This window comes from Glycine soja, chromosome 9 (assembly GCF_004193775.1).
Source record: "Glycine soja cultivar W05 chromosome 9, ASM419377v2, whole genome shotgun sequence".
Taxonomy (NCBI): domain Eukaryota; kingdom Viridiplantae; phylum Streptophyta; class Magnoliopsida; order Fabales; family Fabaceae; genus Glycine; species Glycine soja.
The window spans coordinates 44036686-44063596 of NC_041010.1; the positions used below are offsets into that span (position 1 = coordinate 44036686).

The 26911-nt window shown below is 30.6% G+C and overlaps 2 protein-coding genes across 2 annotated transcripts; one reads left to right on the forward strand and one right to left on the reverse strand.

The window, feature by feature from the left end:
- Nucleotides 1–999: 999 nt before the first annotated feature.
- On the reverse strand, nucleotides 1000–3439 carry LOC114425788 (uncharacterized protein At3g28850-like). Its single transcript, XM_028392748.1, has 2 exons — nucleotides 3012–3439; nucleotides 1000–2854 (listed from the first exon to the last, which is right to left on the reverse strand). Exon 2 carries the CDS (start codon nucleotides 2831–2833, stop codon nucleotides 1457–1459), a length of 1377 nt encoding a protein of 458 aa, XP_028248549.1. The 5' UTR covers nucleotides 2834–2854; nucleotides 3012–3439; the 3' UTR covers nucleotides 1000–1456.
- Nucleotides 3440–18100: 14661 nt separating this feature from the next.
- LOC114367351 (homeobox-leucine zipper protein HAT7-like) lies at nucleotides 18101–20517 on the forward strand. The gene is made up of 3 exons (XM_028324515.1): nucleotides 18101–18361; nucleotides 18687–19072; nucleotides 19983–20517. Exons 1-3 carry the CDS (start codon nucleotides 18244–18246, stop codon nucleotides 20289–20291), a joined length of 813 nt encoding a protein of 270 aa, XP_028180316.1. The 5' UTR covers nucleotides 18101–18243; the 3' UTR covers nucleotides 20292–20517.
- The last annotated feature ends 6394 nt before the right edge of the window (nucleotides 20518–26911 follow it).

Sequence of the window (26911 nt, forward strand, 5' to 3'; positions counted from 1 at the left end):
TTCACATAATAGGGTATGGCACCGCAATGTAATGATCAGCCAAGTAAATAAAAGTCTTAAAACCCCTTTTCAATTTTCAACCGCTTCTTTGGAAATATTATGCTGTGGTGAAATCTGAGGTCAAAATTGGTGATTCTTCTTGTCTTTAAGTTTTGGACCATTTGGACCATGCAGTGTCATTTTCTTGCTTAGATGATCAGAATACAATGCAATGGACTAAAATTCCTTTATTTTAAAGTGATGTTAAAATTTATACGTGTATAAAAACACACCATTAAGAATAGTCTTTATCTTCAGTGTTTGTTGGTAATTTGATAGATTCGTATCTTCTTAGAATATATTCTTGAAAGCCAAAAACCAAACCTCTAATTTGGGCGTAAATAGTTGAGAAGAATAAAAGAGAAAAAAAAACAAATAGTAAAACCTTAAATGAGAATAATAAAAAACTATATCTGCTGCATTTTGGAACTTCTTTAACTTAAAAGAAACTTTATGTGCTTTTGAACTGTTCGGTAGGTTTTAGAAGAATTCGTCTATTGGGTTGAAATTGTAAAATCACTCTTTTAGAAATAATCTATATACCTATTGTTTTGGGGAGGATAGTGGAGATGCATTAACATTTAGATATAATGCTTTTCCATCCAGAGAAAGATGATTTGACTCAATCACAAGTCTCTCGCCGAAATTGACCTAGACTATGTCCACCTAATATGCTATTTTATGCCCCCACTAAACCTGAGTTTATATATAACAAAGAAAATGTGCAACCATGGTTTGGAAAACGATCAGTTAAAAAAAATTATAAAAAGAAACCGGTGATGCAGAGAATGAATAAATTACTTTAAGTTTTAAAAAATTGGTCACGGTTCATTTATCAGAAACCAATGAATTGCAATCCAATCCAATAAAAAGTCAAGGTCTAGAATTGAACCATTAACGTCTTAGCTCGTGTAGTGGTCAACATTTGATAACATAAAGATGACAAACATGGTAATTGCATTGAGCTCATAAACCCCACACCCTCAAGTGCATTCTGTAATTAGCTCAAGGCAGGTTCAACACTAGGCCTAGAATGCTTCAAGGCCCCCAATGCAACAACTTTCAAACATTACATTACATCTTTGAAATTGTAAAAGGGAGGACATATTATGAAGAATGCAAATGATAGCAACTAACCTTATAATTCTCTTTTGCATTTCTCCTTGATTTTGCAAGAAAGGCAATTTGTGTACAAAAGGGAAAATGAAAAAGTATACACTATGTAGAAAACTGCACTGATTATGCAGAGGGGAGTGATTAGAACACGTTATTGACTCTTTCACTAGTAAGTATCAGTACATTAAAAAAACTTGACTGTACAACAAAATCTCACAAAATACAAAATGCCCTGAAGAACAAAAAACTCAAAATTTGGTTTTTCAGTACCTCTTGTTAAATGTCACCTGGAAATTGAGAACTAACAGCAACACATGGGGCAACGAATTAGTCCATTTTCATTGCAATCAGGGCAACGCTGGAATCCACACTCCCCTACTTCACCGTCAACATATTCTTCTTCATTTTCATCTTCATCACCTTCGTAGTAAATTTTACAGCTTCCACAACAGGTTTCACAAGGAACAAACCTTATATCCCCACAAGCCTCACACACTCCCCCTACTCCATCACCTCCAACACTGTCCTCAATCTTCTCACAGCAACCCAAAAGCTTCTCAAGCTTCCCATCCTCATGCAGCCTCTGAATTTCCTCAGCTCCACCAATGTAATTCCCCCCAAGAAACACCCTTGGCAATCCTAAACCACCATGGCCATCACCCAATAGCTCTTTAAGCTCTTCCTTGAACCCTGAATGCATTGACACATCCCTCTCATCCACTCTTATTCCCAATCCCTTCAGAATCATCCTCACTTGGCAGCAATCCTCGTAAGTCTTTCGCACACCGCGCAAGCTAGTGAAGTACAACAGCAACTTGTCCTTCCCACATGGATCATCAACCTTGACATCATCCACAACAAAGTCATTTTCCTCAAATGAGGACCCCTTTTTAGTCCCTTGCTTGTCTTGGTCACCCGGCTCCGGTCGAAGGTGGAAGGGGCTATCCGGAGAGAGCTGTTGCAAGGACTTCCTGAATGCGGAAATCACTTCAGGATCAAAATCTGAGATTGCAGGGTTGAGTCTTGACTCCTCCTCAGTCATGAGAAGCCACATGGGTTTTGGAGAAGCAACAACACTCATCTTGGGTGGATCAACATCAACATCAAGATCACCGTCACCAACATCATCACCACCATTGAAATCAAAGGAGAAGCTCCGGAAGTGGATCGGCGACCGGAAAGGCGTGGTGTCTTCAAGGCCTTCCATGAGTTCCCATGTGTTGATTGTCTCAGGCTCACCAGGTGGTGTTCTAATTGGGGTCTTGGGAAAAACTTTTGGCAACTTTTGCTCAATCATGTTGGACCAAGTCTTGGCCTCAATTAAACCCATTGAGAACTCTTCTTTTTTGTCTTTCTCCAATACCTCACTCTTCTTCTCCTTCTCCTCCTCAAGCCTTTGCACAAAGCTTTCACTATCAAACCTGAAACTTTCAGCGTTTCCAAGCTTGCCATTGGAAAGCTTGAAATCATGGTTACAATTCCCAGAAAAATTTTGAGTTGGAGCAGGGGAATTGAGTTTGAGAGTGCCCAATGTTGTGGAAGTGAGTGCCACAACGTGGTAGCTATCACCTTCTGCTAGAGGTGGGTGATGAACGTGCATTGAATAGCTTCTAGGAGCAGGAGAATAAGGAGCATTGCATCGCCGACATTTCTTTTGCTTTGAACTTGCACAACCCATGATCACCAGAAAATATCAAATCTGAATTGATGGAAAAAAACAGAAAAGAAAGAAAAAGATACCCTTTGAGACTTTAATTAGGTGAATTTGGAGCTGAAATATAATGAGACAAAAAAGATAACAAATTCACAAGGTGTGGAATTGTTTCATTGATTGCGTGTGTTATGATAACTTATACCCTCCAAAGATAATGCCAATTCTGGAAAAATATTGGTTCACCAATCCAATGAACATTACTCCTTGCAAACCCCACTTTGTTGTTCATATGCTTTTGATGATCATGATGGCACATTTAAGACCAAACAGAGAACAAGAAAAACTCAACCATTGGAGATTTTTTTTTCCAACAATTGTTCCAGTGTGAAACCTTCAAAAAATGAGTATCAAATTGAGGAGGGGGAGGGGAAAAAAATCCCAGAAGGAGAAATCAAAGGGAAATTGAGAACATGAATTGGAAAGTCAAAAGGAGATATCAATAGTCAATCACTTGTTCATCAATTGAACTGTTGCACCACTTTGATCTCTCTCCCTTTTCTCGCTCTAGAATTTTAGAGAGAGAAAAAAGATAAAATGAGAACAAACGAGAGTTGCAAGATTTGAAGGACGCTACTTCAGTTTACATAGCTTTATACGACGATTCAATACCAAACATTTCTTTTTTAGTGTTATTGTTATTTTACTGAGCAAATAAAATAAAAAGGAAAATTGTTAGGTAATTTTGTATTTTTTTTTAAATTTTTGGGTTAGTTTTTGAGGAAAAAATCAAAATGGGTGAGAGCAAGATCATTGCTTAAATTTCTCTCTTATTCTCTTTCTTAATGTCCACAAAAATAATTATTCCAACATCTTTTAGTTCTAGCATGCCAAGGAGGAAATGAGTTTGGTAGGTGCGAAATCTAGATACACAGTTTGATTTGATGAGTTTTAGAATTAATGTTAAGATAAATGAAAGATATAATTAGATTATTTACATCAAATTAAATTTAAATTTTTTTTTCTTTTTTTTTCTCCCTTTGCTTTTGTTTCCTTCATTCACCAACTCCTACAACTTCGTGGACATCCTTCACACTCGATTTTTCTGTGTGTTCTTAGATCTTTAAAATATTTGTTTGGATGAAAATAATATTTTTTTTAACTAGAGGCATGAAGAAAGTCATCTTCTCTTCACATTTGCAGTTTGCCTTTTTAGAAGATTCCAATATCCAGTAATATCTCATACGCGGGAAGAATTAATGCCGATGTATATGCTTTTGTGATGTTTGATTTTTTTCATTGACGAGAATACAAGAAGCATAACAAGAAACAAATCTATGTGATGCATTTACATTTCTTGTCATGAAGAGAAAAAACTTTATGGGAAAAGGCACATAACTATAAACGGTGATAATGTCATTAACAATGGAGAAGATGAAGGAAGGAAGAAGGTTAAATATTAATTTTATTTTTTTTTACAATTTATTCTGATGTAAGCATGTCCATCATAATCCTTACCTAAACCATTGATTATATCTAAATTATCACATTAGATAATATTTTTGTTTCGCACCTAGCAAACTCAGTTCTTCCTTCCTAGGCTTGAAACCGTCCATCTTTTACAAGTTGTTATTTTTCGTAGTTGTTTTATTAAACGGAAAATACTGTATTTATTTGGATATAGTTAACACGAGGTACTATGTTACTGCCACTCGCACTATGCTGAGCGTGAAGTTATTTTCAGAGCTTTTCCTTCTGTTTTGCTTCGAGCGTGATTGCAACGAAGAGTTTTGACGCGTTGAAGAGACCTCGCTGCTGAGCAGATAATTTGATAATGAATGTTACACACTAACCTTCGCCTTAAACATTAAGTGATATTGTTGTGATATATATATATATATATATATATATATATATATATATATATATATATATATTCTTCATACGGACTTTTATCATTCTTGGTAATTAAAAGAAAGGTAGTATTTTAGTTTATTTATTTATTTTAATACAAACTTTAACTCAAAATAAGGCATGCTGAAGGTAATTAAACAACATATTTTAATGAAGAGGATATTGTTGGGATCATTAAACAAATATTATCCGGGAAGTACTCAGTGTAAATTATTTATTTATTGTATTGGTTAATATGTTTCGGGATTTCAACTTACAATTGTTTTTGTGTGTTTTTGTGAAATTTTCCTATATATTATTTTGATTTAAAAAAAGTAATTGCTTTGTCACATGCAGATAAGAATTTAATTAAAAAAGAAAAATAATAAGCTGATGGGGTTTCAGACAGTAGAGAATGTTAATCTAAAAATAAAAACCAAAGAGAATAGAAAATGCTATTATGATCATAATTAATTCAATTTTTTTCTAAATATAGGTAGGCGAAATGTTCGTGCCTTATTATAAAGTTTGCGATTAAACTAACAAAATACTCACATTATGATGAATAGACAAATGACTAACTGATAATTATGATTTATTGGTAAGTTGCAGATAATGTACTAATAATTATAATATAAGAGTTGTATTGCGACCAGCGAAATCATTGAATCAAATAGTTGGTGTTTTAGAATGATGAGCTAATTCAGCAAAGCTGCAAAGACCAAATATGTCGGAGTTTAATATTTATGTAATGATAATAGTTTTATATTATTATTTAATTATTAATTATTGTCTGAATTATTTAAAAATAATTATTTTAAAATTCAATAAAATTATCACTCACGATGAGAAGTGATTAAATTAATGTGTAATTTTTTTATATTATTATCAGTATATAATATTTTTTCTAATAATAATATTAGTTTTGTAAAATTATTATTTTCTTTAATTTTTTTTATTTTTTTAATATGTGTAAAATATAATATAATACAACACTTTTGAGATGGAGAGTATAAGATAAGCATGCATGAACTTTGTTTAATTAACTAATGTATATTTAAAGGGGAACATTTGTTAGAGGCTTCGATTTAATAAATAATTAAATCATTGGCTACCAAAAAAATAATAATTGTATAAAGTATTTTACACAAGTTGTTGACAAAGAAGAATCATGTCCCGCAATGGAACTGGGAAACTTACTCAATTGAACACACTCACACGACAAATTTTAATGTATCTTTAAGAATAATACCTAATCATTTAGATTTTACACACACCATATGATTTTACTTTCCCCTGTGCTGTTAATTATGCGATGTTATGGGTATATCCTTTACATAAATTTGATCATCATTTTGATGTGTTAAAAGAGCATAAGATTCAAATCTGAGTGATGAACTAATATAATTGATCTAAAAATGTAAATTTACCTAGCGTGTCACGACATTTTTGGTACATGTCATAAATTTGATTAGATTAACAGGGTTTCTTTTAGTACCAAAAAAAGATTAACATATATAGTTTCTTTCGTAGACCGTTTAAGCAGTATGGAATAATGAACGGACAACTTTGAACTAAGATCTCGAATTTACTTTTTGGCTCGAAGGGACATAAGTATGGCTTTTCTAACATGAGGTTAGATTAAAATAAGTACATCATTTTTTTTTGTGTAACATAAGTACATCATTATCCTAAAAAAAGAAAATAAGTACATCATTAACTTCTTTACCTAAGTCATCATTCTAAATGAGAAATTAGTATAGCTTTTAGGGCGTAGGGTATATGGATATTGTTCTAATTAAGCAGACAATTGTAGTTAAATAATTCTAATTTTTATAATGCTTTTAATGATTCTCCAAATTAGTAGGTAAGAATCATTTTATTATTTTTATATTATTAAAATATTGATACACAAGTAAATAGTTTACATTGACAAAATAATTAAAAAAATGTTACATTATCATTCAATCACAAATCAAATTATGTGATAAAATATTATTTTATCATAAAAATTATAGTCTAAAGATATTTATTTTTGATATTTTATTATGAAAGTATTAGTTAAGAAATTATTGAAAAATATTTCAGATATGAGTACTGTAGTTTGTATTACACAAGTAGGTGGGCGTTGTGCAAATGGTGGTCACCGTTGGCCGTTGCTTGCATTTAGACACTTTTACTCTTTTAAATGCTTTTCCTCTTCAATAAATAGCATCCTTTATTGCTCTCATTTTATGAAATCAACACAAGAAAAAGTCTTATTATCGGGAAACTGATACACCAACTAACACATTTAATAAACTCGCTGGAGTGTGTACGCACGATAATAATTTGGAACATATTTACCTAAAAGAACTTGTAAGAAGAATAAAACACACACACACACATATATATATATATATATATATATATATATATATATATATATATATATATATATATATGTTTGAAAATTAAGACGTTTAAATTTTATGCTTAAGTTTAGATTTCAATTTGAGCAAGAGTTGTTTTTGGTCATTTAATAGGAATCTTAAGTAAAGTTGTGAGATTAACCCTCGGAATGAGAATAATATTTGCACAAAGTCCTCTTAATAGAGATTCTTGGGTTCAATTTATTAGAATTTGAAAAAATAAAATTGAAAGATATAGAATTATCGAAAAAAAAAGATTTTTCGTGGGTATTATTTTGAAAACTGAAAAGTATCTTTTTTCTATTTAAAATAATCAATATATGTAGTAAAATAATAAGTTTTGAACTAGTTTTTATGAGAAAAATTTGAAAAAAAACACCTTTAAAATATAAATGGTTAGAAATATAAAAAAAGGCAAAAATATTCAAATGAGAGAAAACCAAACTCTATAAATAAATGTATGAAATAATAAACTAAAAAGATTAAAAACATAAATTTATTTACCGTAAAAGAACTTTAATAAAGGAATTAGAGAAAATGTTAGTAACATACACTTTAATAAAAACTTTTGAACACACTTTTTATCATTAACTGAAATTTATTAAAAATGACAAAATTTTCTAAGAATCAAATTTTATTTAATGAATTTTATTAAATATTTTGAAGTTTTAGATAAATTTTAACGAATAATAAATAATAAGTATATTACTAGTTGTTGGGAATACAAGGGGTAAAACATTGAGATAACTCTATCAGTGATTATGAACAAACTACACAAGTAAACTTATTAACATCACATTAATTCAATTCAAAACCTTAGGTATTAGGATTTTGAGTTATTATCACTTATATTCAACTTGCTCCACTTCTATCCAAACTGAGACTTTATATTTGTTCTTACGAATCTTTGGAGGGACACGGCCTGACTGCATTGAAAAAGATCCACAAGTAGAGATTGGATTGAGGATACCTTCAAGGGGTTTGAGACTCAGTTAGTTCAGGCCCAAGAGAAAAAGAGTAGAAAAAGATGAACATACTTGAGGTACCCTTAGTGTGTGCTTATATAGGAAGAGAGTGTATCCCATCAAGGAATGACTCAATATCTATGAGAGATTAACCTGATTGAGATATTAATTGAGGGGATCATGCCATTAGTTATTATATTCGAGATTTCCTCCAATGATGAGTGGCATTATTCAAGGGTGTGGGTCAATCGAGGTCCAATTCGTAACTTGCATTGTTTTTATTTTAATTTAAGAGTTAAGATTAATCATTCTTAATATATAATACAATCATCTACTGCACTAGCTAGCGATGTAAACCTTTTTATAAAATAAACGTTTAATAATTAGTACTATATAAAGAAAATAAAAAGATTTAAATAGGAAAGTATTACGAGAAATAAATTTATAATTATTCTCGAGGTAATGCTAAGCACAGTGATATCCACTTGGCAATTTACGTGAACAATGTTATGCGTGGTTGATCGATGACAACATTATCAAGAAATCAAATTGGCCAGTTTCCCAATTCAGAACTCATGATTGCATAAGTAGCAGCAAGCCAGAACACCGATGAGTTCATTAATCTGATTTGGTATTTGGAGGTACACGTGATGGCACGTGTACATGAGGTCTTTACAGTTGCAGGATCTTGCCGTTATTATGGCTGCAGCTGTCCAGGGAGGCAACTTCAATTTCCCCTCATCAACGCCTAAAAATTTGCATGTTGATTTGTTCAATCATTATAATCCTCTTATTATTGTTAGAGTTTAGAATTTTATGCATTGATTAATTAAAGATTATTATTAAGATGATTTATATATAAGAACACAACATATGATATCAAAAGTAATAACTAGTGGCTAAAATGGACACAATGCTAGAACAAGGGCATCATAGAAGATTTTAGATCGAGATGCCTGTTTCCACAAAAGAAAAAACCATGGAGTGTGATGCTCACCTGTTGCAGTGTGACATTTTATAAAAGTTTACTTTCTCAATTCATGACTCTTGTCTGGCTTCTAGAGTTAATTTTCTCTCAAACAATAATGTATATAAGCTTGTAATTAGCATTCTATGCTTTGAGACCTTTATTATATGGTTACTTTATATTTGTAACTATTGCTTAGATTGTGTCATTAACAACAAATTATGACACTAAGAATTTGGGTTAAGGATTAAATTAACTCAATCCTAAAAGTTAATTTAAAGGGGTGATAGTTTTATATATATATATATATATCAGTATTATTTCTAGAATATGCAAAACTTTAATTTTTCTCAATATTATCAACTGTTAAATTAATATTTGCTTGAGTGTTTGGCAGCAACGTCAAAATTAAAGCAACTAATTAGTATGTTCTGTATTTTTTAGGAATTTTGTCGGGTAAATATGAATATAGATACAAATCCAAACACATACTTCACCTATTTATATATTTGTATTTTCTTTAACCCTTATTTCTTTATAGGATATGGGTATTTATTAAATTTTATTTTTTGTGCAATATAAATGATTATGTACCCCAGACAAGTATTTGTAATTAAACATCCTTGGAAATTTACTTACTGTACTTGGTAGGAAGAAAAAAAAGGTGACAAATAGGATGAATAAAAATAGAGAAGAGAAAAATAATATAGAGCTTTATTTATTTAATTATAGATGTCTTATTTGATTCAAATATAATTGATTCTTGCCGGTAAAAAAAAAATCTAAAATTGCAAAAAAGAAAAAATATTAACGCTGACTGCCGCAAGCAATAAAGGTGAATAACATTCTTGTTGACCTCAATCAATACACAGAGAGGACTTTGGGACACACATTCTCTATATACACAATCCAATGGTCCACGATTCATGGCCAATTTGACTTTTGGGATGGCAATCGTGCTAGCTGTGTATGTCTTCAGCTTGTCCACAAGACCTGAAATTGCGGCCACAATTGATGCATTTGATTTCTATAGAATAGAATTCAGTCATGAAGATACATATACGAATTTTCTATACACATCCCTTAATTAATATCTTATGTAGAAAATGTAGAGCTTATATAGTGATACTTTAATTAGGTTAAATTAGTCAGTTAGTTCCTACATTATTTTAGAATTTTCAGGTAAATTAATAACAGTTTGAATATGCTAGAAAATGATAATTTATAGTAGTTTTAAAAAACAATAATTACATGACCAAGGCCTCCTTTTTTATAAAAAAAATAATAATTAGTAACCTATTTAAAAATTTTCAAATAGTTTAAGGACCAATAGTAGTTTAACCTTTTAATCACTAACATTTTTTCTTAACCTTAAAATGGAGAAAACTAGTTCTAGCACAACAGGTAGCTTTTAGTTGTTAAAGTATTTTAGCTAGATGAAGCATCAAATTGGATATCGATACTTCTTATAAATACGATGCTTGTGTCTTTAATTATAAACAAGGCAGTGAGAAGTACATGCATTTTTTTTATATAAAAAAAAAAAAACTCAATTTTCTCTTTCTATGAACAGGGTTGGCCCAAAGACTGTAAAGGTTTTTTTGAAAGAAAAAGAAAAAAAATATTAATAATACTCAGTTTTTGCACAATAAATATAAAAAACAAGTCCAAAAGATCCCAATGCACAGCCAGCCTAAAGCATTACAAAGTATAAGACTAATAAAGGTTAAGTTTTAGATCCATAAAAAAAAATCTTATTAGTTTTTATAAAATAAAAAAGTCAGATATATTGACAAAAAGATTTAACACCTAACTCTTTCATTTTAAGTAAAAAAATATTATTTAAAATTTATATAGGTCTCACTCACTGATAAACCAATCTTGTTTGTGACATATTTTATATGGAAGAATTTCTTCAATTTAATAAATTTTCTGTAAAATCTTTTACTATAAAATAAAATTTAGAAAGATTCGATTCAACTAAAGCTTCCCATGGATGCTCTTCAAGAATTTGCTCGTGGCCGGTTTGATGGCTGCAGAAGAATTTGTATTCACAAGAAAATGAGAAATGCATATTTTCTTACAAGACAAAAAAAAAAGGAAAAAAAGTACCAACATAAAATGAAATTACAGGAGAAAAAGGTAACCTAAAAGGTAATGTTTGGGCCCAAGTGAATGAAATATTAGAAATAAGTTTGGGCCGTGTAAGAGGACATGACTCATGAGTCCAGCAATGGTTGTTGGGCAATTACTTAATGCACACTCTTTTGACTGGCGCACCAACACCATTGGACCTCCTTCTCACTTGCCACACCATTTTGTCCTGTCGCACCTCCTTCATTGTAGCAAGCACAGAAGGCGTCACACCTCACTTACATGGATGAATGGTCTTTGGTCAGGTGAAGCCACCACACCTTCGTTCACACTTGCAACCCTACCTCTGCCTATGAAGGCACTACATCGTTGAAGTTAGACAGTAAGTTGTTGAGTTGTTTTCTGTTACGAATTGAACAATTCATAATGTATATTCTGTTATAGATCGCTTAATTCGTAACTTTGTGAAAAAAACCCTTATCAGATGATGACTTTAAACAACAACCTCACCATCTACCTTCACACCTCAATGAAAAATTCTACACGTCAAACAGAAGCTTTGTGGAAGCAAAAAATCAACCATGGAGGCAAAGTGGTAAAATGAGGAGGAATTAATCATGATACCTTAAGGGGGGGGTGAGGGGGGGTTGCTGTGAAGAAGAATGGGGTGTGAAGGAGCCTTCAATTTGGGAGAAAGAAGGTGACATGATTCGAAGTTATAATAAACAATGATATTTTGTGAGAATATTTAAAATTATAAGGTGCACAAAGTAAAAAATGGAATGCATTAAATAATTGCCTAATTATCGACTCAGCAAACTAGAGAAAATCTGTGTTTAACATCAGAACAATGATTTTTGGAAGAAAAAAAAGAACATTCAGAAAAATGAGGGAGAAAAAAAAAATCAACAATGAATAGACAATCTAATTGTAATTTATGCTTTGAGAACCTTCCCTCTTCCCCCATTCCATGTTCTCTATTTTAATGGGAGAAATTATGTTATGAATTTTTTTTTTAAGACTATGTGAAGAAGGAATTATTTGGTGAGGAGTTAATAAAATATGCTGATATTTTTACCAAAGATGTGTTCAACTAATTTAGAGGTTATCCTAAAATATAAACCATGAAGAACTATGTTTATTTTTTAAAAAACAAATGATATGATAGTCTTGAAAATTAACCAATGATAATCATCAAATGCAAATTATCAAAATTAATATTGCATTTGTTAAGAAATTAAAGGTCGATGAATTATTTTATTCGTCCTGTATACAAATCTGCTTTGAATACAACAATATCATGATTGTCTATTAAGCATATCGTTTGTCCAAATGTTCAAACACGTGTGACGAAGGAGGGAACAATGATGGTGGCGGGGCCATAGAGGAAGGAAAGGAATCCAATGGCCTATGATATTTTTTTTTTTATAAATATTTTAACTTTTTTTAGACAAAATATTTGCACTTGTTAATATATATTAAAATTTATTGAATGTTTATTCTTTGTCTTAATTTCTGGTTGTGTTTCCTTGAGTCATATAATAGGCTTTTGCATAGATAATTTCAATTTATCGTTGAGAAGCTTAATTAATTATGTTTATTAACTCAAATTAAGGTCATCCAAGTATAAGACAATCCAAATCCTTGCTTTAGATCCTAAAAAATATATATTTAGTATTAATATTTATACAATTTTTATTATTAGTTATAGTGATAATTTAGGTGTTGTGTGTTTTTTTCATAGTGAATGAAGTTCAAACCTTGTTGGAGGAAAAACCATTTTTTTTTGCAAGAGCCCTAATTATTTTTTGTTTCTTTCTCTCACTTAAAAATTAATTAATCATTAATTTTAATTAATAGATCATTTCTTAATATGTGAATTCTCACACAATTTAAAGTTCTCTTTAAGCTTAAAAATATGTTCGGTCAACCCTGTCTCAAATCTTATTAAAATTCAGTGGACACAGCATAAACTTCAACTAAAAACTCTTATGAAAAAGATAACAGGAAGAATTACTAGCTCTAAGTGGTATTCTATTTTCGTGATCTATATATATCTAGGTTCCTATTGGGTGAATAATTTAATTAAGTGTTTATTTACTAAGTGCTTATCAATTATCATATAAGCACTCATGCATAAGTTATTTATATAATCAAATAAAATATGGTAAAATTGTTTCATCTATAATTATTAATAAAAATAATTACTTTTTTTTGGTATATATATATATTTTTTAAATTATACTTTAATATAAATGTTTTTATTTTCTTTATAAACCTTTAAGATGCAACTGCTGTAACTTTTCTTAAAAATATTTTCTTTAACTATTTTGTTTTAAAACAGTAAAGATACAAATACTTAAAGTGCCTCTTTTTCAACTAGTATAAATTAATTGTAAGTTCTAACATTTAATCTTGGATTGTTTATTGAAAATGCTAAAAATAATTTATAAACATATAACATACACTACTTTTATAAGTTTTCTTAAACACAAGTACTTATATTACAAGGTAAGTCGAAATAAAATGTAATTAAGCTCGTCCAAACACACCTACAAAATCAAGCGCCAAATAACAACCTATAAGTTTTTTGATGTGTTGTAATAAGGTTGTGCATGGATGGATGGTAGAACTTATTGTTCTTGACGATATGCTGTCTTCGTGTATAAAAAGTGTAAATTTAATTTGAATATAATTATGTTATAAGTGTTTCTAGTTTCTACTTTACATGTACAAGACAGATTAAACAAGAAAGGATGTGAAAGGAAAAATTAATTGCAGGTACAGGCACATGGGAGCAGGACAACATGTGAAGAAGATTCCGAACATTTTTTTTCATGAATTAATTTATAGGATGAAAGAACAACAAGACTAACATGTTTGCATTTGCACCTTACTTCAAAGCGCTTGCCATCAATTTTCTATTGGTAAGCTTTGTTGTAGGCCCAGCTAAAGCAGAAAAGATGGTAGGGCCATGGCTAATGATACCCATTACGTGCCCCATCCTTCCACCATCTTCATCATCACTTACACAGAAATCTATGTGACATTGTGATTGCAAATGATGCTAATGTGGGTCTCTCTCCTCAGTTCCATAGATACGCTTAACATTGAAAAAGTGGAAACACCTAATGATTTCTTCATCAATGGATAAACGACACCCTTAATGGCCTTATCCCATTCAATTTTTTTTGTACAATATTTGAATACCCTTCTGCCCCCATCCTTGTAAATTAAAGTCATCCTTGTAAAACTGAATGTGACTACTACTGTGATTCAGGAGTTGTATATATTAGCAGTTCATTGTATCAGAATTGAAAAAGATGTTCTTGATTTTAGTTGATGCCTAAAGATTCACTTTTCTTTTTTCACTATATCTTTTTTTTTTTTTTTGGTGATTTTTCATTCAAGATATGAAGTGGGTATGAATTTGATATATGATTGTGAGGCCAACCAATCCATAGTCACACACAAACACACACACACATATATATATATATATATATATATATATATATATATATTATTTTTTTTGCATTTAAATGCCCCCTAGCTGTTGTCTTCTGTAAAAGTACTGAATGAGATAATTAATAACCACTGATTCAAATTGGTGCCAACAATTTGCTACATAAAAAAAACTATGTCCTTGGCTTGAGTTGATTCTTGAAGATCCATCCTTACTTTATTCTTTTTCACCATATGCATCCTATTGTGCCTATACAAATGAAGTAATATTGTGAGGCTACGGCCATATGGCTGGTTTTTTCAGCCAACCACATGTTTAAGCTTGTTTGTATACCATGCATGTTTGAGGATGAGATTAGAATTTTCTCCATCTAGAGTTAAAAGAACTGACAATACATATAAATGGCCAATGGAATAATACCGCATAGTGAATATATATATTCCAAAATCCCAGTACAAGTATCTTAATTTAATGGAAATAGCCAAATATATCCCAGCAGATGTCATATTCGCATAGATTACTCTGATTCCAAATGCAAATTCCATGTCCCTCGCGAATACTTTGAAAAATGCTGGTAACAGATTTTTTAATGCATTATTGAAATATATTTTTATTATTGATTTATTGAAAACTATGAAATTATATAAGTTTTACTTTTTATGTAATGAATTTCATTTATAATTTTTAATTAATGGAAAAATGTTACAAGAAATTAAAGTGTTTAAAAGTACATATTCTATTTTTTTTATCATCCAATATTAATTAGTTGTTAGTAAAATAATTAAAACTTGTAACTTTTACTTTCTCATTATTTTATCAACGATGTTAGATGTTAATTATTATAATTTTTTAACCGAAAAGCTAATATTATAATTCTTTATTTAAAAGTATGTTCTTAACCCCATTCTTACAAAATGACCACCAGAACAATATTTTCTATTATACTTTTCTCTTTGGATTCTTGACTTTCGTGTTGCCGAATGCCAGGTCGCCTCATCACACGACCTATTAAGTTTACTGTGGATGGAGTGGGTACTGTTTGGCTTATACAAGAGCACTATTCGAACTCAATTAAAACTTGTTTTCAAGTATGCATGTGTGTCGAATTTTTTCAATCAAACTTACTTGTATTCTTATTAATTCCAGTTCTGTGATTAAATATATAATATCTGTTTGCTACGCTACTGGGTTTCTGGTATTTCACAATTTTAAGCAATTACATATTACAAAAAGTGAACAATTGTATCGGAAATTTTTAAGTAAACAACTATGATGCATGCACGTGAGCACGTCGTAATTTTAAGAATGTTGTAATTTTCTTATACAACTCTTGTTTCCTTAACTTCTTTAAACATCCAAGACGAGAACAATATGAATACGTGCATCTTCACTTGGTAAACCAATTTCAATTACTAGTACTGATCGAGTTTAACATTAAACGTGTGTAAGAAGTTGTACAAGTCATGTTAAAAATACACTAAAACTAAATAGATTAATACATGTCAATGATTAAATACGTTGTCTTTTCCAAGTGGGGCTTACCGAAGAACGTATCCAATCCAATTATATATACATTTTCCAAGCACGCAAGCAAGGGACATTTCTCAACAAAACCAAGCTTTGTTTTGTTGAATTTTCTTTTCTTTTGGAGCGGACAGGGTTAACCAAATTAGACCTAGCCTGAATCTAATTTCTAATTCCAATCTATGGTGAACAATAAAAGGCCAAAATATCTCATATGTATAAAGTATTTTTTGGCCTCGAACTTAATTTTACAATAATATAATTAAATTTAAGTTATATATATATATATATATATATATATATATATATATATATTTAACATACTATTTTCTTCCTTTAAACAAAAAAAATACTATTTTCTCTTCCTATAGTTCACGCATAAAGAATTTTGGCATCTTGAATTATTGAATTTGAACTTATCTATAATGCAATGTAAACGTATCCATATCCGAAATATTCTTTAAATTTAATTTGTATAAATACTAACTTTTATATAAAATATAATACAATGATTGACTACTTGCACATCAAGAACTTGTGGCTTTTACTTAATATATACATAACATATATATCAGTTTTTATGAAGACAACAGTGCACGTTAAGATTTTATAATGATTTATCCACTTATAATACTCGTTGTATAATTTTCTTTGCAATATGTAATTTTATTAAAAAAAAATCAAAATATAAATGAAATAGTATATATAGATATTACATCAAAACTTAGATGCTTTAGGCAATCACTAAAAAATAATGTGCGACATATTTTGAGCACGATAATATATATATATATATATATATATATATATATATATATATATATATATATATATATATATATATATATATATATATATAATTCTTTTGCATAAAAAATAATTTAGTTAATACATACAATCATGTGATTGATAAGATTTTACTTACTTTCTAACTAAATTTCAAATTAAATTAATTAGAATCTATTTGTTCTGATTATTAATCGGAGGATTAAAACGAAAAAAACATACACTTAATACTTTCAAAATCTCTAGGTTGCGTATCTCAAATTTAGATTTCATGTCTTGAAGAGGAGGGGTCATGAAATATTTTGAGCTAATTTATATAATTTTTTTGACACAATATAATGTAGAAGTTTTGATCTAACTCAAAATTAATTTACATACCTACTTATTCCAAATCTTCCATATTAATTTTTTTTATAATTAATTAAGGTTATCTAGTAGGTTTAGAATTATGAACTTAAGATTTGGATTTTTCACAACTTTCATTTTATGTTATCTCTCTCTTATTATTTCTTTTATTTAAGATAAAATATATTTTAAATTCTCTCAAAATCTAGTAATTAAAGAAGGGTAGGTTTTGATTCTCATATTTTTAAAATGTGATGGATTTAGTCCTAGATTCTATATTTTATTTTGACTTACCAAAAACAAGATCCATCATATTTAAAAAAAAGTATCAAAATTACAATTTTTAGAAGTGTAAAAATTAAAACTAATTAATTTTGATCTAATTAAAAACAAATTTTTAATTTTTCTGCTCACATGTTAAAAATTAAAACTATTATATATATATATAATTTTTTTTTATTTTTTTGCACTCATTTCACATTCTTTAAGGGATGTCAAATACCTTTTCCGTTCGTAATTACAAAATCTTTTCAATATTTTATTTGTGTTGTTTTATGATTTTTTTTAAATTTTTAGATGTATTAATTATTTTTTAAAATATATTTTTATTCAATTATTCCTTCAAATATTAATGAGAGATACAATTAAATTAATTTTAAAATAATAGTATACATAATTAATAAATTTAATATAATTAACTAAGTTAATTACTTTTCAAAGGTGAATTAATTAAAAAAATTATAATTAGACACCATCATCAATATTTTGATACACTTATGTGAACTAAAAAGTCTGTATGAAGTTAGAGTTAATTAGAACTGGGATCTAACTCTTGTTCTCTCTCTGTAGTAAGTACATATATAAAAATCATGAGAGTGCGAGCCAAACCCTGTTTCCACTGATCAACTTAAAGCGAAACAGTGAGAGAGAGACATCACTTTGCATGAGAACGATATCACTATCACATCTCATCCTCTTATTCTACCATGGCCTTCCCACCTCCTCACGGTTTCACGTTTAACACTACTCATGAAGAAGATCACCACCACCTCCCTCCAACCTCTCTCAACCCCTTCCCCTCTTTGCCACCCCAACACTTTCAAGGTTCAATCATCTTTTTCCCATTTTCTGCTGTGAATATTAATTTATTCAAAATTCAAATTCATTAAAAAATCAACAAACTTATCATATCACACTTTATAGTTGGATAAGAGTGTACGCTTTATAGTTGGATAACAGTGTATATCAGTACATATCATATTTTCTTTTTGTGATTAAATTTAATTTCTATACAATTTTAATTAATCAATAAAAAATCGTAGTTAATATGACTTTTATGATCACAGTAATAAGAAAAAGCAATAGTATAACAACTTTATACTGTTAGTTTTGATACCACACCATTGTAATTTTGTGTTATATGTTGCAGGGGGTGCATCTTTCATGTTGAAGCGGTCCATGTCGTTTTCCGGCATTGAGAACAAGTGCGATGAAGTACTACATGGAGACGATGAGTTATCCGATGATGGGATCTTCCAGTGTGGGGAGAAGAAGAAGAGGTTGAATTTGGAACAGGTGAAGGCTCTTGAGAAGAGTTTTGATCTGGGGAACAAGCTTGAGCCAGAAAGGAAAGTTCAGTTAGCTAAGGCTTTGGGGTTGCAGCCAAGACAAGTTGCCATATGGTTTCAGAATAGAAGGGCCAGATGGAAAACCAAGCATTTGGAGAAGGAATATGAAGTCCTCAAGAAGCAGTTTGAAGCAGTCAAGGCCGATAATGATGTTCTTAAGGTTGAGAACCAGAAACTACAGGCAGAGGTAATTGTTCTAGCTTGCTTCAAGTTAATTATTATCTTGTGTGCTTGGATCAATAATTGAATTTTCCATAGTGGTTTCTTTTTTCTTTTTTCTTTTTTATCAAAGTAATAAAGTTTTTGGAGAAATAGATAAAGGGGAATATGAACTTATTGATCAGGATCTGTTATTAAATTGCTGTTCTTGATCTTGGTTCAGATAAATATTTAATATTAATTAAAGAAATAATTAATTAGCCATTTGTATATTGACTGTGATGGGAGAATAGGCTGCAATTCTAATATTCTTTCTTTGAAAATAAAAGAATGAGGTTTACTCATTCCTTTTACATTTTTTTATTATTTAAATTTTGTTCTCTACATATTCTCGTCCTTAACTTGCTGGAATTGAATTTGTTATATTTTGTGAGTAGGACGAAGTTTCCCTACTCCTTATTGTTCTATACGAAATTTCAGTGCTGTTCCTTTAGCGGTTGTAAATTGAGATTTTCATGTTGGAAGAAAAGAAAGCATACCCTTGTTTGTTTGACTTTTGTGAGCTTACTTAGCTAGAAGGGGAACACCTTTTCCTTGTTTGAGTTTTGGTGTGTTTCATTTACTTCTAAAACTCCATTTCAATTTTATTAGTGACTTTTTAATAAAGTGGTGGATTCCCACATTAATTAACTATTTACTTGATTATAAGTTGGTCATTCTTGTGAAGAATCTGTGTCACTGTCAGACCACATACATGTTGTTTTTTTTTTTTTTTTTTTAAATGTGTCTAAATTTTTATTATGAACAATAAACACAGTTACACTAGATCCAAGTAATGCTTTGACACATACCAGAATCTTATAGTACCAATGGCATGTGGATACTTTGATCATGTTGACTTGTTATTACATTTTTTTTCTACTATATGTTGTTTGCAGTTACAAGCTGTAAAAAGTAGGGATTGGTGTGAAGCTGGAATGATGAGCCATAAGAAAGAAACTGAGGGTTCATGGAGCAATGGAAGTGATAACAGTTTAGAGATTAATCTAGATCACTCAAGAACACTAGGTTTGAATAGTCCCATATCTTCTCAGAACGGTAAAAACCTACTACTACCCAATTCGTTAAACCCCACCAGCATAACACAACTCCTTCAAGATGATGGCTTGTGCAACATGTTTCACAACATTGATGCACAACAGAACTTTTGGCCCTGGCCTGATCAGCAGCACCAGCGTTTCCATTGACCCTATATAAATGATTTTGGGTATTAATGATATGATATGAGCAGAAATTATACAATACAATCTTTTTTCTTCAGTTTTTTTTTTCTTTCAATTTATTTAGGTGCAGTAGATTGCTGTATAAAGTTTGAACAAATTAAATCTATTTGAGTCATGAGGAGTCGGTGGACTTTGAGCAGTGCAATTTCTTTCCTTGTATTGCAGAATATATAAAATAATATTTACGTTAGGCTGAAGTAAAAAATTATTAATATTGCTGAGTTATGGCACATGTGCCTCCTAAGTGGATTTCCAGCTCTGCTGTGCAGTATGGACTTTGGACCATGAATATATAATAATTTAATAAAATGGGATTCTTTGTTTGCTTTTATGCGTATATTTTATTTCATATTGGTACTTTGGAATCATGAGATTGAAATCATGAGGAAAAATGCATGCAAAGTTCTCCTAATCAGTGTAATAATGGAAATTGAAAGAGTGAACTATTTTATCGATCTATGTGCTGAAAAAAGAGCAAATCTAGATGGTAGTTTATAAAGCAGTACCACTACGTACCAATACCAGGAGAAAGAGGATGGCGAGCACACAATCCAAGAAGAGATAATCTATGAGGAACTGTTCCAATTAATATCAACTTATTGGTGTTGTAATTTGATATTATATAGTATTGGATAAATTTGCTCAGTATACATTTAATGAAATTATATTTGATATTTCTTTTTTACACTATTTTAACTTTTATGTATACACGGTATTATATTTTATATATAAATCGAAGAAAAGTTGTGTAGGATCAAAACAGGAAAATATTGCATGAAAGGCTCTATTTTGCTGATTTTTTCTTTAATTTTTTTAATCATTTATCTTAATTCTCTAATAGCAGGCAATCTTTTGATAACACAGATTTGTATTTTTGAATGATATCTCACGATCCGCAATTGACTGAATCCCTTTCTCTCTATTTTTTTCTGCACAAGCAATACTGCATGAAAGGATTTGTTTTGCTGAATCCTGAAGCAGATCCATGTGACCGGCCAACTGCCAGAAGCCTCTCTCTCTCTCTCATCCAAAAGGTTGATCTTGAAGCTAGGATGTGGTTTCTTAATTAAAATGGAGAAGACTCCAAATAGAATAACAGCAAAAAAATTATGAATATTAATTATTGCTACTACTGACTTATAATAGTTGTTAACCACTGATTAAAACACATACATATGCCGTGCCTGGTATAGTGTTGTTAATTATTGCTGTTTGATGGTGCCAAACTAATATTTTGTTTTTTGATGGTAGCCAAACTAAAATCTTAGAATTTAGAAGGCATATGTCACCTTAATTTAATATTTAAGTAAACCTAGCTACTTTTTATGAATCACAAGCACAAATTTATAAGAAACATTTTTTTTTGGTAAAGTATGAAACCATTTATTTAGGTGTTTAGTTTAATTTATTTTAGAGAACTTTTTTTTTAATTTTGAATATCTTTTATAAAAAATGATTATTTTTCCATTGAAAATCTTTACCTATTAAACACAAGGCTACGTTTGATAGGAGGAGAAGAAATAGAGAAAATTAGGAAAGTAGGTCGGTGAGAAAAGAAGAAAAAATAGAATAAAAATAAATGTTGTTTGATGAAAGAGAATTAGAGAAAAAAAAATTTAATTGAAGTAATTTAATAGGTAAGAAAATAAGAAAAATTAATTTTGAATAAAAAATATAAGAAACGAAGAGCACCCTTCAATGGACAAGGACAAAAGACAAACCAACCAATCAAGGTTTGCCAACGGTAAGAGCACATTGTTGCATGCAAAATGAAAAAATTCCACGGTCTTCTCATATTTGAGTGGAAGATTTTATGCATGAGATCCACCTAAAAATTCAAATATCTCAACCTATTTCATGTCTCCCAAACAACTAAATTTTTGGGACTTTGTGACTTCCTAACCTTTCTCTCTCCATCTGTTGTAATTCACCGCTCCCAAATCCATTCTAAATTGTTAAGAAATATGATTTAAATTTTGTTTTAAATTAGGTAAAATTGATTTTCAGAGAATTAATTTTAAACCAATTAACCACACCTGAAAACAAAATTGTTTGTGGTTTAATGCTTACATGTTGCCATCTTGAAACACACAATAGAAGTAAGAGGTTTGAAACCATAATAGAAATGTTCTTGTGTTAAACCGTTGACAAAATATATTATTATTAGCATTTCAAACAAAAGAACCGCAGCCATAAATAACTTATTAGGTCAACAATTTCATTATTCTTTTTTTATTGAAAAAATAATGAAATTGTTGACATAAGCCATTTATGTTTAGTGGTTCTTTTGTTTAAACTACCAACAATAATGTTTAGTTGGTGATTCTTTCTATGAAGTGCTAATTAACATTATATCTATTTTTGTTAGCCTTGAGGAAGGTCTCAGCTCAGTGGGTGGAAGACAAGGACATTTCTGATCATTGCCTTGTGGTGTTGTATTATTTCAATTTTCATCCCAAACAGGCACAACTGATTGTTATAGACGTACTGATTCAAATTTATTGTTTATGTGGACGCGGTATTATATGGATACATCTGAGTTACTTTAATTAAAATCAAAACAATACGAGTTATGTAACAAATCGTGCAAATATACTTGGACAGAATCTTTAATAAATGATAGCGAAAATCAACTGCATTTTGAAGTTTTTCTACACGGAGTTGGCAATTCTAAATAATTCAAGCTCTTGACTCATGAGCTGCTGCAATGAAATTTCACGTAAAGGAATGGCTAAAGGAGTTGGCTGAGTCAGAAAACACTGAGACACGTGTTTTCATTGTTGGTCGAGAACAAGGATTGGGATTCAAGCATGAAAATGCTATTATGGCAATACGAACTATGTCTAATGAAACTGTCATATTTGGCTCTGGGAGGCGTTGGTCCAATACTTCATATAATGTGATGTTATGAGTAGATTCTGATTGGAGTGATGACAATATTTCCTTAGGATGTTTTCCCACCAAAGTTTCAAGTGCCACTACTCCGAAGCCATAAACATCACATTTTTCGTTAACAACCATTGTAAAGGCAAGTTCTGCATTCATCAGATCAAAATCGATCAACAGCAGATTTAATGATAAAAAAAATTAAAATATTAGACAAAATCTACGATTCATATTAACTATGCATTGCAAACAAGTCCAGTTGCATATCGAATTAAGATATAGCGAAAAGGGATAGGAACCGAAAAACAAAGGAAGGCTAAGAATAATTTACCTGGACTCTGGAGCTATATATCCAATGGCTCCAGCAACTATAGTTCGATTGGATAAGTCTGAAACAGTTGGCTCCCACTCTGAGTTAAGAAGGACATTGCTGGATGATATGTGGAGAGGTGCAGTCATGATGAAGATATGAGAGAGCATGTGCAGTGCCTTTCACAATGTTAACCCTCTTTTTCCAATCCAATTCCATCGCTTCCACATCATCAAACAAGACAGAAAACAGGCTTCCTTTCTCCATGTACTCATAGACCAAGAACATATATGATTCTTTTATGCAAGCAGAATCCATGGAGCTTGATGATACATCTATATGTACTAATTTCTGTTACATGGCTACTAGTAATAGAAAATAAAAGCAAAAAATGACTAGATATAACTAACTTATCCCTTTACTCCCCTTGCAAATTCGTGGGTGAACATGTCTGAACCCTGAGTTTGTAATAGCATTGTTCAAAGATGGATTGAGACACTGGTGTTCTCACCAATGACACAGATTCGAGTGGCAGCTTCGACGGCAGTGCTAGAGACATCTTCGATGACAACACTGGAGACAACTTCAACGGCGACACTGGAAAGAAGGCAAACCACTGCGTTTCAGGGTGCAAGAGAGATACAGTGAGATTTAGTGCATAGAGAAGGATCGAGTGAGACTGTGAAAGAGGATGCGAGAATCAAAAGCCAAAACTCGTCCCTTCCAAAGATGGTTTTTCAAAACCGTCCGTTAAATTCTTGATTTCAACATTGGTTCCCCTATAAATCATAGTCCATTTGCGATTTCAACGACCATTTTATAAAAACAATTGTTAAAATGTTATTATTTACAAAAAATCTCACTCTATTTCTATTTTTAATGAAGATGACTTTGGTAGAACCCTCATTGAATCAGCATCCTTAAAGCTTGTTTTTGTAGTAATGAAGATAATTTTGGTAGAACCCTCATTGAATCGTTAAAGCTTATTTTTGTAGTAGTGTTATGATCGCATGTTAAATCCCCTTCAAATTGAATGTAGAATTGGGAGCACATATATATGATCTGGTGAAATCACTTCATTGAGGTGTCACATGTTTAATTTATTTTGAATCTTGCCAATGGTATACGCAAGACATTAAAAATAGGAAGCCTACGATTTTCAACCTCATATGATTCACTGTGCATATACGGCTGGTATGAAATGAATGAACTTGTTAGCACAGTATTTGTCGTATTATTTGATGTCTGGGTGTAAACGCATTGGACAATAAATGCTGAGGTCAGCTTAGGTTATTTAATTCTCGGTGATATGTAGTTACTAGTTAGCCAGCAATATTCGGTGAACCTAATTATTCAAAGTATATATTTTGGGCATCTATACAGTTCTGAAATGAATTACATCCTTTGATTTTTTTATCAAATAATAAATTTATCTCTTTAAAATTTTTTATATATGGTAGAAATTGTAAGTACATACCCTTCAATTCAGTTTAAAACTGCAGGGGATCCCATTCACTTTTGGATATACATCTTGACTTTAAACAGCCGGATATATTTTTACAAGAATTATTTAAAAAGGAAAAGAAAAAAAGAATCATAAGTTGTCAAATTAATAGATAACATAAGTTGTAATTTATATTTAGGAAAATAATTCTTGAACGGTTTGTTTGCTTCTGTTATACCTAGTAGCTTAAGAGAAAAAAAAATGCATGTAAGAAGTGTATTTTCACTTTTTTTTACTATATATATAACAGTAACGTGTGTAATTCATCAATAATTTTTTCATACCTATTAATCGGGCCGGGATTCACATCCCTAACCAAAGTACTTAAAGCGTTTAAGTTTCATCCACTTTAATCAACCATTGTTAGTGTACGTAACATAATAATATTGATAAATTATTATTTGGAGGGTATAGATTAATAATTGAAGTGCTTAAATGTAATACTTGTTAATATAATGGAACCCAAATTAAATGTCTGGTTCTTATATATAGTTGAATCTGTCACATTCTTGCGCTATATATAATTTTGTTCGTGATCTATATATATCTAGGTTCCTATTGGGTGAATAATTTAATTAAGTATTTATTTATAATAAGTGCTTATCAATTATCATATAAGCACTCATGTATAAGTTATTTATGTAATCGAGTAAAATATGATAAAACTGTTTCAAATAAATTAATTGTAAGTTGTTTTCATAAGTAATCTTGGATTGTTTATTGAAAATGCTAAAAATAATTTATAAACATATAACATACACTGCTTTTATAAGTTTTCTTAAATACAAGAACTTATATTACAAGGTAAGTCGAAATGAGATGTAATTAAGCTCGTCCAAACACACCACTTTTACAAAATCAAGCGCCAAATAACAACACCTATAAGTTTTTTGATGGATGTATTGTAATAAAGGTTGTGCATGGATGGATGGTAGAACTTATTGTTCTTGACGATATACTGTCTTGTGGGTAAGTGTTTAATTTGAATATAATTATGCTATAAGTGTTTCTAGTTTCTACTTTACAAGACAGATTAAACAAGAAAAGACGTGAAAGGAAAAATTAATTGCAGGTACAGGCACATGGGAGCAGGACAACATGTGAAGAAGATTCAGAACATGTTTTTTTCATGAATTAATTTATAGGATAACAAGACTAACATGTTTGCATTTGCACCTTACTTCAAAGCGCTTGCCATCAATTTTCTATTGGTAAGCTTTGTTGTAGGCCCAGCTAAAGCAGAAAAGATGGTAGGGCCATGGCTAATGATACCCATTACGTGTCCCATCCTTCCACCACCATCATCATCACTTGCACAGAAATCTATGTGACATTGTGATTGCAAATGAAGCTAGTGTGGTTCTCTCTCCTCAGTTCCATAGACACGCTTAACATTGAAAAAGTGGAAACACCTAATGATTTCTTCATCAATGGATAAACGACACACCCTTATGGCCTTAACCCATTCAATTTTTCTTGTACAATATTTGAATATCCTTCTACCCCCATCCTTGTAAATTAAAGTCATCCTTGTAAAACTGAATGGGACTACTACTGTGATTCAGGAGTTGTATTAACAGTTCATTGTGTCAGAAAAAGATGTTCTTGATTTTAGTTGATGCCTAAAGATTAACTTTTCTTTTTTCACTATATCTTCTTCTTTTTTTTTATGATTTTTCATTCAAGATATGAAGTGGGGTACGAATTTGATATATGATTGTGATGCCAACCAACCATAGCCACATTTTTAAAAAATATCTTTTTGCATTTAAATACCCATTAGCTGTTGTCTTCGGTAGAAGTGAATGAGATTATTAATGACCACTGATTCAAGTTGGTGCTAACAATTTGCTACATAAAAAAAATGTGCTTGGTTTGAGTTGA

Excerpts from the sequence above, each read along its gene's own strand:
- LOC114367351 (XM_028324515.1), top strand. The coding sequence starts at position 18,244 with ATGGCCTTCCCACCTCCTCACGGTTTCACGTTTAACACTACTCATGAA. Across the intron at positions 18,362-18,686 it reads GCCACCCCAACACTTTCAAG|GGGGTGCATCTTTCATGTTG; the intron begins GTTCAATCATCT and ends TATATGTTGCAG. Across the intron at positions 19,073-19,982 it reads ACCAGAAACTACAGGCAGAG|TTACAAGCTGTAAAAAGTAG; the intron begins GTAATTGTTCTA and ends TGTTGTTTGCAG.
- LOC114425788 (XM_028392748.1), bottom strand. The coding sequence starts at position 2,833 with ATGGGTTGTGCAAGTTCAAAGCAAAAGAAATGTCGGCGATGCAATGCT.